Raw genomic sequence first — 12719 nt, 5'->3', positions numbered from 1 at the left:
ATCTTGGATGTAACTCTGTGATACCTACTTCGGTGGGCCGTGCTCTAACACCCACTCGTCTCCTGTGTGGCAGCACGCAGCGGAGGAGCTGTGCGCCCTCATCGGCCAGGTGTTCCAGGTGGTGTACACCGAGTCCACCATCGACTTCCTGGAGCGTGTCATCTGCGACGTCGCCTCCACGCCAACCAAGCACTCGTCCCTGCACAGCAGCACCTTCAGTGAGAACACATGCACACGCACAAAGACAAAGATCCCCCGTATAGCCTGCAACATACTGTTAAGGGATGTGCTGTTCGCGAGCACCTATGAAGGCCGGCGTGGCACACGAGGGGGGTGGGTGGCCAGGACCACGCCAAACCGCATTTGTTTCCCTAGTGGCAATGTTTACACATCACATCAGCTACTCATTTAAAGGCTGAGTCGACCTAGCGGAGGCCCAGAACCGATTCAGATAATTGTCACTGGTGTTGGGGCATGAGCGGGAATCGAACTCGTGTCGCCGGGGTACACACGCACGCACACATGCACGCCCGTTTGGCCATACCTCAGCACGCTAGGCCATGCCCTGTAATGCCATGGCCTGAATATCATCAACTATGCCTTAACGTGTTCAGCCATGTGATAACATTTTCCGCCCCAACTGGACATCGGTCAAAAAGAGCTTCAGATTCCTCCAGGATAAATATTCTACATTCTGATGAAATGTTGAGCCATTCCTTATGGTAGTAACCCCTATCTGGCCCAATCAAATGTGCATCTCCCCCATCTGTATGTGGTGCCCATGACCGGCCGCGCGGCAATCGGCTGTGCTGCTGAGCTCCTCTGTCTGGATTCACACAGCGGCTTTATGAAGGACGGCTCCTGCCCGCGTCATCCCCCGCGTGATCTTGCGGCCGTTTGTCTGATGTGCGCGTGTGTTCCCGCCTCTTGTGTTTTGCAGCCTACTCCAGCAAGGACGTGAAGCCGGCCGTTGACCCTGACAGCTCCCTGTGAGTTTGCTCTTTGCCTCGAAGCACAGACAGAACTTAACGTTCGCTCCTTGCTTGCCTTCGCAGTTGTCGATGTCAGGAAGGGAGAGCGATGTTCGCCAAAAGCAAATTGTTTGTTTTAATTGGTCAGTGTTGGTGCCCGCGTTGGCGTTGGTATCCTGTACAGTTAATGTCCCCTCGCAGTGGAAGCCACTGTCTGCAGAAAATTGTGCGTGTAACCATTGATTATTTCATGCAATGCATATGCAAATAATATGCTGTTTAGTTTCACCAAGTGGAACAAATGAGGCAAAATAAACAAGACAGAAGAGTGATCAATACATACATCTTTTTTCTGACCCCTCCCCCCCCCAAATGAGTAGTGTTGTGAGGTGTCCTTTAATAATCTGCTAACCAACAAAATATCATTGTTTAAAAAGAAGGCTTTTGTTCAGAGTAGGCTGATTAATTGCATGCAGTGAGTGAATGATTAAGTTCATTGCGTGGCCATCTGTAGGGAGATGATACAATAAAAAGTCGATTGTAGAATGTTTAGGTGAAGCTATCATGGGCTATGAAAAGAAATTATCACGCTTCCTGAACTATGGTCGATTTTGATTTAAAGCTTTCGTGACTGCAATAATTTATTATCTTAGCTCTTTCGGTAAAGTCACGTTGAAGGGAAACAATAAAATAATAAAATATATATAAAACAATAAAAATTCTCACGACGTTTCGACCATAACACAAACGGTCGTCACCAGGTGTGTCGGTTTGCATTAATTTATTTTTAAACGGTGTATTTATTTATTTAAAAACGTCAGCGCCACGCGCAGCGATTTGGCAGTTTATTTAGAAGGACTAGTCCATCTATGTTCTGAAAAGAGGAGGGGGGAGACGAAAAATTAATGTGTGCTGTCTGAAAGCCACTGTAAGCGTGAACAATCAATTAAGACCTGAAATGGTTTATCAAATCTTTCCAATGATTGCTAAGCCAGAATCCATCTTCTCGTTTGAAATTGTCTCTGTGCTTGTATATGTGGATAGCCTCATGAACGAATCTCTCATGGTAGCCAGATGGCTTACAAAGAACCTCTGTCTTGGAAAAGTCAATGTCATGTGAGCCTACTCAATTATAACAATGATCTGCAACGGCCGAGGTGTTGGTCCTACCGTGTTTAAGGTCTGCTTTTTGTTCACGAATGCGGTCCGAGACATGGCGTTTGGTTTCTCCAATGTAACTACTACCACAGAGGCAACTTAGTTTGTAGACACCAGGGTACTTTATGTCCGGAATCACATCTTTTACAGACGGAACCAGATCACAGATTTTATGTAATGTGTTGAAACGGACCTGGATCTTGTGTTTATTCAAGATTTTGGAGATCTTTTTTGTGATCCCCGCAATGTAGGGTAAAATGATGGTTTTGAAAGGCTCCTCAAGAGGGTCCTTCTTCATGGTTTGAGTGATAGCTTTGCAAATTGTATAGTCGGAGTAACCATTAGCCTTTAGAGCTTGGTGTATGTGCTGGAGTTCACTGCCTATGTGTTCCTGGTCGGATATGCATTGGGCTCTATGATACAGAGTCTTGATGAGAGAATTCTTCTGTGATGGATGGTGGTGGGAATCCGGTTTCAGATAAGCATCCGTATGGGTAGCTTTCCTGTAGACAGAGTGGCTCATTGAACCATCAGGTCTCTTTTTTATTAGGACATCCAAAAAAGGTAGCTTGCCATCTTTTTCGACTTCCATGGTAAATCTGATGGCTGGGTGTATGGAATTGATGTGGTCGAAGAATTGGTCTAGAACAGGCCGGCCATGTGGCCAGATGACAAAAGTGTCATCCACGTACCTCTTCCATAAGGTTGGGCGCAGCTCTTAAGGCTAATGGTTACTCCGACTATACAATCCGCGAAGCTATCACTCAAACCATGAAGAAGGACCCTCTTGAGGAGCCTTTCAAAACCATCACTTTACCCTACATTGCGGGGATCACAAAAAAGATCTCCAAAATCTTTAATAAACACAAGATCCAGGTCCGTTTCAACACATTACATACAATCCGTGATCTGGTTCCGTCTGTAAAAGATGTGATTCTGGACAATACAGTACCCTGGTGTCTACAAACTAAGTTGCCTCTGTGGTAGTAGTTACATTGGAGAAACTAAACGCCATGTCTCGGACCGCATTCGTGAACACAAAGCAGACCTTAAACACGGTAGGACCAACACCTCGGCCGTGGCAGATCATTGTTATAATTGAGTAGGCTCACATGACATTACCTTTTCCAAGACAGAGGTTCTTTGTAAGCCATCTGGCTACCATGAGAGATTCGTTCATGAGGCTATCCACATATACAAGCACAGAGACAATTTCAACCGAGAAGATGGATTCTGGCTTAGCAATCATTTGAAAGATTTGATAACCATTTCAGGTCTTAATTGATTGTTCACGACTAGTCCTTCTAAATAAACTGCCAAATCGCTGCGCGTGGCGCTGACGTTTTTTATAAATAAATAAATACACCGTTTAAAAATAAATTAATGCAAACCGACACACCTGATGACGACCGTTTGTGTTATGGTCGAAACGTCGTGAGAATTTTTATTGTTTTATATATATTTTATTACTTTATTGTTTCCCTTCAACGTGACTTTACCGAAAGAGCTAAGAATATGGTCGATTTATTTGGAATGCTGACTTCTTGGCACTATTTTTCCGTACGCGCCACCTCCACAGTGCGACTGCGGAACTGCCCCACAAACGGCTTCCCACGTTGGTGCTGCCCCTCACGGCGGGTGGCTAAAGGGTGGAATAAAAAACGGCCGACAGAACTCGGTGGTGACGCGTCAAATCGAGTCGTCGATCGATTCCAATATGGACCTGTGACAGCAAACGCAGGAAGATCCTGTAAAATGGATCGCAAGGCCGCGCAGGCCACTGGTGGCCCCCTGGTGGCCTTTAGTGCGGCCCCTGACGTGCGTCCCCCGACAATACACAGATGTGAAAACGCCCCCCCCCCCCGCATCGTGCTGTCAAACCCCAGTGGATTCAAATGTGTGGTGGCCTTCAAGCTGATGTCTTATCGGCGAAAGTGGGGACCCCTCTTCGTGAAGAACGCTGCCATGAAATGTATTACGTGGGTTGTCAGGTTTTTTTTTCCCCCAGGCAAGCCCCCTCTAAGTTGATCAGATTGCACGGGTGGCATGAGCGATGAGCCGTGTTGTTCTCTGCCGCGCGAGCAGGGCGAGCTTCTCGCAGGACACGTGCTGCGATGCGTCGCAAGCGTCCGACAAGACGCACCGGCGCAGCCAGAGCAAGACGCTCAGCGAGAGCAACCTCAGCCTCGTCTGCAAGGACCAGCTGCAGGAGTACATGAGCACGGTGAGTGCCAACCAATTGGTACACAATTGGTACACAATTGGTTGGGGTGCCACCGTGGTGTGATGGTTAGCCCATTGGACTTTTCCATCTCTCACAGTGGCATTTGGTACAAATACAAGAAATTTCAGGGCCTGATCTTTACCTTCATTTTTTATTGGGTCGTCTGTGTGTGTGTGTTTGGGTGATGCTTTGCCGTGTGGGTTCGGGTTGAAGATACATTTAGAGTTGTTATGTGTGCGTGTTGTATTTGTGATCAATGTGTCTATTGTATGGCTGGATGATGTTGTATACACGTGTATGTGGTGTGATGTCTTGTGTCTGTGCTGCGTCTGTTGTCCTCACACGGGAGAGCGATTGAGTTTGACTGAGTGATCGCGTGAGAGTAAGTGAACATAAATTAATGATTGTCGGTCGGGAATTGAGCACGAGTGAGCCTGAGTGAGTAATTGAGAGCGGGTGAGCGTTGGCGAGAGGCAGTGAACACATACGCTAATCAAATTAGCGTATGTGTTCGTAAGCAGTTGTTGGTATGCAAGTAAGTGCGGGCGATCATGAGCATTTGTGGGCATTTCACTGTGTCCGTGAGTGACCGAGCGCGTGAGCATTCGGCGGGTGAATGAGCAACGCATGTTGGTAAGCAAGCGAGCGCTGATGCACAGCATTCGAGAGCTGCCAAGCATGCACGCGAGCGCGCTCCGGCGCAACCGCTCACGCGCACGCTCGCGTGTCTCGCCCGCGTTTCGCCTGCGGCGGTGCAGCTGCAGACGAAGCTGTCGTCGCTGGAGATCCAGGAGTTTGCACAGCTGCTGCACGCGTACCGCACAGGCGCCTCCATCCAGGACTTCTGCCAGAATCTGCGGCAGCTCTACGGGGAGAGCCGCAAGTTCCTGCTGCTGGGTACGGATGACAGCGGCACGCGGTGGTTCAAATCCGCAAATGACAGGAAAAAACCCATCACAATACAAACATTGGTGCAGGCCGGGAAAGCGTGTTTGCTCCATTTATTGATGCTGACTTTAGACAGGATAGTGGAAATGCAGTTCTTCAGGAACAGGTGGTTTTGCATAATGATTAAGGATTGGGAGTTTTTTGTGCACATGGTGCACGATTTAATATACATTTATATTGCTTGGTGAATAGGCTGTACTGCATTGATGATTTTTTTTGCAAGGGTGCACCGTTTTGTTTGTTGTTCAACTCGCGACACCTGAGAACCCGATTTAATCATGGGCTGTTGAATCTTAAAATTCGATCCAAGGATGTCAGAACGATTACAGGATCTAGTGCTCTTCGCCCAGAGTCAACCAAACATCTGAGCCTCTTGTTATTAAGTATTACGTCGAGGTGGCCAGGTGGCTCAACAATCAAGCTGACACATTTACAATGCTGGATTCAAATACAGCAGCTTCCAATGATTACCATCTGGGTTCTCCAGTGCGGTGAGTTGAATCTCAGCGTGGTCACCAAATTTGCTAAATTCCAGCTCTGAGAATTCCCAATGTTGGTTCGACCGTCATGCGTTGAACATTTCTTTAGGTGCCAGAGGGCACTTGGAGGGATCTATATCCATCCACCTCCATGGACGATTTTATAACGCGCAGGGTTGCACTGTTCTGCGCAAGTTCCAAATGGATCTTCATCCCTTGACGCACCGTCGATATACCCAAACAAGCAAGCGGCTACATCACGCTTAAAGCTGCATGCTTCCTTGCGTGTCCCCGTCCCCGCAGGCATGCGGGACTTCATCCCAGAGAAGGACAGCCACCACTTTGAGAGCTTCCTGGAGACGATCAGCATCAAGGACGGCCGCGGCATCATCACTGACAGCTTCGGGCGCTGCAAGCGCACGTCCGCCGGCGGCCCCGCGCTGCCGCGCAACGGCGCGGACGACAGCACGGAGGGCGCGCCGTTCCAGGACCCCAACGAGTTTGACCGCATAATGTCGCGCATCAGCAGCGAGCTGGAGGCGCTCGGGTGCAGTGCCGACCCGGAGCCGTCATGACGGCGCGCGTCAGCGACGCCGGAGGACACGCCTACAGACTCGCAGGGCGATTGCTCCCCCCCCCTCCTCACCCATTCGTAGCCACCCCTCCCCCGCTGCCGCCTGATCGCTCGTTAACTCGCCCATTAGCTCGCTCGCACGCTCCGTATTTTCACGGACGAGTAGAGGAGAAGCGGTTCGGCGAGCCGAGCGACAAGCGGCGACATTTGGAGACCTTAAACGGAAGGAACAGTGCAACGTGCAACCTGGTGCTCGTCTGCGTGAACTTTCACCTTGGCGTTTGAAGAATGAAATGTCTAAAAACGGAAGGAAATTTTGATTGACGCGCAAAATCAAATGGGACCGAGACGGCAACTTTTTGACGGACGTGGGGCGGAGAGAACGGTGATTTTGATCACTTTATTTTCGCGGTAATTTTCTAAAAATGTGTGTGGACATCTTATTTTGTGTTAATGTCATTTCATTGCTGGCCGTGTCAGCCAAATTGCTATCCATAAGTGTACTTTGCCTGTTTTTGCGAGAGCCTTTCCACTCGTGCCTGGCTTAGTGCCCTCGTGTGGTGCGTCGCTTTGACGCGCGTTACAAAGTTTACATGGGACCCCCTCCTCGCCAATCCGCTGCCAAGAGGACGGTAGTCCTTACAAACTGCACCTACGTCCTCGCTTGCCTCCTGCAGTCAGAGGTGTCGCAGATAACGTCCTGGTCACGCGTCGCGATTTCTACTAAAGGATCCGCGAGATCCTCCACACCCGGCAGCCAAAGTGTCTTGATAAGCTTCCGAGAAGCGCCGTTCAATCGCAGAGCAAACTTCCCACTTTGTAGCTTCGTGTCATGTTGGATATAACGGCAGAGTCATTGCTCATTGGCCGTTGACGAGTGCACGCCCAGCGTGACGTTCCATGTCATCATTGCACGGTGCGACACGGCAACGGTCTTGCCGAAAATTTGCGCTGTGAATGTCGTTACACGTGGGCTGGGCCTTGGAGCCAAGCTGTGGAGCAAGAGTTTGAAACTTTCTTTCGTTTGATCTTTTAGCCTTCCCTCCCGCTGCGTTGAAGTAACTTTATTATTCTGACCCATCGCTTAGCAAGCGATGGTGCCATTAAATCGTGAAGTGCGCGAAGCGTATGCATCTTTTATTTATAAACCCATGTAGCTTATTGAGTTAAACACTACATTATATATTTTATTGTGTCCTTTTTATATGCCGTGTATTCTAAGTAAGTGCTTTGTTTGGTCAAACGGCCCTTGCAGACTCCTGGCAGGTTTTACATTTTCACACTTTCCTTCAATGCCTATCCATGACAATAATGTATTTTTTGTGACTATATTTTTAAACGTTTCGTTTGAAGCGTGCGTCATCTGTTTTTTTTACAGCATGTAACAATTCTCACCCCCCTGTGATTCTATGAATTGTCATGATTCGGGGTTCACGATTCGACTCAACGATGGGGTCCTCGTCGTGTCGTTTGTAATTTTTGTTTGTAGTTTCTCAGTTCCGCATAATTCATTAGCCATGAGCTTAAATGTATAATTTTGCGTGTACTTTCATGAATTGTAAATGACCGATATTTCCACGCAGGGTTCAATTTTCGCAATCGAGAGCGTAGAAATTAATTTTAATAATCGAAATGAAGGATTGTTACATGCTTACTATATATTTTTATCGTACCTTATTTCATTCCATCATCTTAGCCCCTTCCCCCTACCCCGTAAATCTGGGACCTTGCCGTGGGTCTGGGAGAGCCGCTGTACAAGGTGGTGTGTGCCTCTGTTTTTCAGCGACGGATCCAAGAGATGGAGTTTACTGAATCAAAAAAATAAGATAAAAACACCCCGACATAAAGATGCATATGGCCCACCTGCACCGCCCACAGTGGGTTACGTGTACATGCTGGACATGAGTTGTGGACTAAACCATTTTTATGGAGGGATGGCGTGCATTCTAGGGGTTTAGGAAATCTCTACCCCACCCCATCTCTGGATCCGGTGCTGGCTCATTTGCCGTGTGTTTTGATGACCGCTCTTGCGTAGGGGACCCCGGTCGGGTCCGTCTGTGCCATCCGAACTGAAGTGCGAAAACCCTAAACCACAGAGTGGTTTTGTTACTTTAAAAAAACAAAACACCGTGTAGTGGCTACCTCTGTACATTTACTGTAAAGTTTATTTTTTTGCGTTTGTCGTATTTTATTTTTAAAATATCGGAAGAAGCTACCTGTGCGGTAACTTGACAACGTACCAAGCCACACTATTACCTTGTAACCAGCACGTGTTTGTTGTGTGTCAAAAAGGTCCTTTGCTTCAGAGACCCTCAACCTCGCTATGTCCCTACTGTGAATACTCTGGTATCAGGGGATTCGTGCCCAGAGGATTAAAGAGGCGTACGCACATAGCGATCTGCTTTTGAGTGAGCTGACGTGGATATCCTAGCGAAATCACGGCAGGCAATATCGTGACTTGGTTGTGTCGGTCCCAGAATCTCAATGAGACGACGTATTGATGCGACATCTGCACTGGTCACATCCAAAGCAAATTCCAGGTAGGAATGGGCACCTGAATTTGACTCGAGCCCGATCTTAATCATCGAGTTAGGTTGATTGATTGAATCGCAAAAAAATATGAAGTCCCGGCTAATGCCATTGATGCCACCATCACATCCCTCCTTTTGCCAAGACCACGACTGTTGTGAATTTGACACTTGGCCTCCAAGAGCTGGTCTTACGGTCTAATCACCAGCATCTGGCTTTAGGTCTTCGCCTTGGTCACTGACCTCTGGGCTCCACTCAAATGGTGCAACCTGGCCATCTGCGCCCTGCACACGCGTCCCGACGATCACATGTACAACACTTCCGTGCCTCGTTCTATTCCAAACTTGCAAGTTGCTGACCCTCTTCTGCCTTGGATTTCTTAGCACCCTTTGCGAGCGGCCATACTCTCTCACGCCAAGTCACACCTGCGTGACTCGGAAATGTTGACGCAAAAGTCATGCATATACCGCAAGTATCAAATTTTGAGCAACTAATCATCCGTATCAACTGGACAATGGAAAAAGCAAGACCTTCCGTGGACTTAGCAATAGCACAAACTCAGAAATTAGAAACGTATCCACCTTTTTCATGAGCTTCGCTGCATACGAGCAAATACATTAGCCAGTAGTCATAGGTTTTACCCTTTTAACTGGCACGAAAAACTGACACCTTTATTCAAGGCATCATGTCTGCAATAACCACAACACAAGCAGTCAAAATGCAAACAAAAAGACAACTCTGATAATAATATGCACTGTCTTGAATTTGGTCCACACCCGAGACGGCTTTCTTTAGAGCCTAGTCTCCACTGGTGTTGGACCAAAAGATGCCAAAAGGCGTAGGGAGGTCTCATACATTAGCCAGTGTTAGCGATCGTAAGTGTAAGTTTTTACATTTGTTTACACGAAACTGCCAACCTAGTTTCTTAATGTTTAAATTGGAATTGGTTGACAAAGTCGAGGCTTAATGAGAACTTGCTCCATGTGTATGCACGCTCACGTAGCAGCTTCTGCCCGCCCTTTCACATTCCCTTTTGACGCCAATTTCATATGCAGCGCGATGGCATTTGTGTATTCTTTACCTGCCTATCTACCTACAGTACATTGTGAATTGTCATTACATTGCAGCTGGTGCTTACAGCTTGAGTTGCGTTCACGACTGTGTGCTGTTTATTTGGTGCTGAAATGAATGAACCTACACACGTAGCTTCTCGCAAGCCAATATTATGGGTCATAATTATAATGTGGCTTAGGCCACGTAATGATCCGAGCTAAATTTGGGTTGCTGAGACCCTCGACCACCCAGCATAGCCAAACATTCAGAATCAAAAGTTTATTTACTGAGTAAAGCCCATTGAGCTAAGAAGCCCTATGACATCTGCCGACTCGGCCGGCAGACGTCAGAATTCCACAAATTGTCACGTGTGTACAAGAGTTTAGCGTGCCAACTTTTATCGGCTCAGCTCAGCGAACGATTCCCTTATTGCATATTGTATTGTTAAATTGTTCTTAAACCTACCGGTGAGCTGGCATGATACTGTTAATAATTATAATCGGTGCCCTAAATACTTGCACACGTGGCAATTCCATTTGTTTTGACTTTATTGCATGGTAGAGGTTCAAAATAACACACTTTGTCAGGTCATTACATGGCCTAACTCAAAACATAATTTTGAAATAAACGTTTGCTATGTGTTAGCATCGGGAGTTGAACCTGTATGAGAGACTCTATGACCTGGTTGCTGCTGCTCATCATCATCGCTGCTTTCCTTTTCAGAACTTTGTTAGACCGTCAGACGCAGCAAAACCTACCCTTTGTTCACAGCAGGCAACCTTTAAGAGCACAGACCCATGAGTTGGGTCAGAGTTCATCATCGTCTTGCCGAGAGACACCGAGCTGGCACCGATGAGATTCTAGGTTCAGGCGGGTATGTGCCTGTCATTCTCAACGCGTTCATAATAGCCGTGCCATTGGCCACGATCGTTATGTGAATGGAGCCCGGTTCATAATGGACGTGTCATTATGAATCGGGCTCCAGTAACTAGGCATTAAACGAGGTTCACTGTCTACTCACGAGTCCCTTCACAATGCCTCCCCCTCCCTCCCCACATTCAGGTATATTTAAACTCTGACGGCAACATTTTGGCCTGTCACGTGATGAACTATCATGCAAATATGACGTCATGTGTTGGGCGAGAGACCGATTTGAAGCGACATTCAGAAGTAGTTGTGGTCCCGTGGTGTCATCTTCTGGAGCCTTTCTTGACACTGACGTTACGCTGCTCACTTCGAGAGTTTCGGATAAATATGCCCTGAAAGCACAATTGGAAGCAGAAAAATTGCATAGTCCTGGCATATATCTTGCCCTCGTGTGGATCAGAATGTGAAGGAAAAAAAACACAGACAAGAGTTGGCAGGGACTCCCGTGACTTGTTGCATAAAACACTTTCAGTGAAAATAAAACTTGTTTTTGGATAGGAAACTAATGGTATTCATTTTTCACTTCAGTGGCTTAAGAGAAAAGCTGCTTATAAGCACAGGCTGCAACCACCATATGTGTGCGTGCCTACATACGTGCCGTGATTGCCTAAGCGCTGAGTGCTTGAGGTACGATTCGATGTGGGATATGTATGGGTCGTCAATACCATGAGTAGAGATGGCTTTTATTGTTTTTTTTTAAGGTGAATGCCCACCGAGACCAGAAGTATCTCTCTTCCGTGAGGTATTATTGGTGGACAGATTCGGGAGGCCTTCGTCAAGCGGTGGATAGATCATGGCTGACGATGAAGAGCCCGTTGGGAGCACACATGCATCGCTTTCGAGGGGATAGACGCGGGTCAAAGGAAATACACCACAGAGAGAGAGGGGGGGAAATAATAGCTATCGGGAAACAAAAATGATGGGGAGAGCCGCGTGGGATAAATAACTACACACGAATAACACACCAACATCAACCTGCTCGTGTATTCATGATTTCTTAGTTTCCTATAATTTCACAGCTCTTCTATATAAACCATAGCCGCCCACCGCAGTGGATGATGCACGCTCGGCCTTAGAGATAATACAGGTGGTAAAGGGCGGTGGGGGGGGGGACCACAACTTGGACATTAAAACACTACAAAAATTAAGCAATTTAAAGGAGGTAGAAAATACATACTGCAATTACATTCGCAAATGAATGGTACTGCAATGTTAAAAGCGTGCGCTCGGATATCCTCCCGAATAGTGAAGTCAATGAGGGCCGATTTGTGGGAAGAATCTGTCCTCCCCCTCCCCGTCTGTGACAGGTGAACAATGTGGGCCACATGTCTCGCCTGAATAAAAGGGGACTATTTAAAGTGTCCACGGGCTCTCGTGTGCATTGTCAATCCACTGCTAGACGAGGGACTTCCCACGCCGTGCGGGTCGTGGGGGTTTATCTGGCCAGTGCGGTTCGCATTTATTTATTTATTTTAAAACGGTGTTTTGTTTATAAAAAAACGTTAGCGCCACGGGCAGCGATTTGGCAGTTTAATTAGAAGGACGAGTCCATCTAAATAAACTGCCAAATCGCTGCCCGTGGCGCTAACGTTATTTTTAAAATAAATAAAACACCGTTTAAAAATAAATAAATGCGAACCGCCACTTCTTTCAAATGTTTCTTGCCGTTGCTTTTCACACCTGATGATGACCGTTTGTGTTATGGTCGAAACGTCGTGAGAATTTTTGTTTATTGTTTTTTATATTTTATTATTTTATTGTTTCCCTTTAACGTGACTTTACCGAAAGAGCTAAGAATATGAAATCGGAAGAAAGCGAGAAATTCCCTCGACGCATAAATTGAGCCCCCCTTTTTA

General features: G+C 47.0%; 1 protein-coding gene across 2 annotated transcripts in view; it reads left to right on the top strand.

Annotated features, from left to right (window-relative positions):
- The window catches only part of LOC116958470 (cerebral cavernous malformations 2 protein-like), a 30643-nt gene extending 18417 nt beyond the window's left edge, over positions 1–12226 (top strand). For both annotated transcript variants that reach the window (XM_032981087.2, XM_032981085.2), the window contains exons 6-10: positions 74–218; positions 941–989; positions 4215–4353; positions 5112–5250; positions 6084–12226. In XM_032981087.2, the coding sequence (XP_032836978.1) occupies positions 74–218; positions 941–989; positions 4215–4353; positions 5112–5250; positions 6084–6355 (744 nt within the window). In that variant the 3' untranslated portion in view covers positions 6356–12226. The remainder of the gene's footprint in view (positions 1–73; positions 219–940; positions 990–4214; positions 4354–5111; positions 5251–6083) is intronic.
- Positions 12227–12719: the final 493 nt, after the last annotated feature.

Source organism: Petromyzon marinus, chromosome 3 (assembly GCF_048934315.1).
Source record: "Petromyzon marinus isolate PM22_M1 ecotype Great Lakes invasive population chromosome 3, UKy_Petmar_22M1.pri1.0, whole genome shotgun sequence".
NCBI classification, from domain to species: domain Eukaryota; kingdom Metazoa; phylum Chordata; class Hyperoartia; order Petromyzontiformes; family Petromyzontidae; genus Petromyzon; species Petromyzon marinus.
Note: the sequence above shows the minus strand (reverse complement) of the source record. Positions and strands in the feature narration are given on the sequence as shown.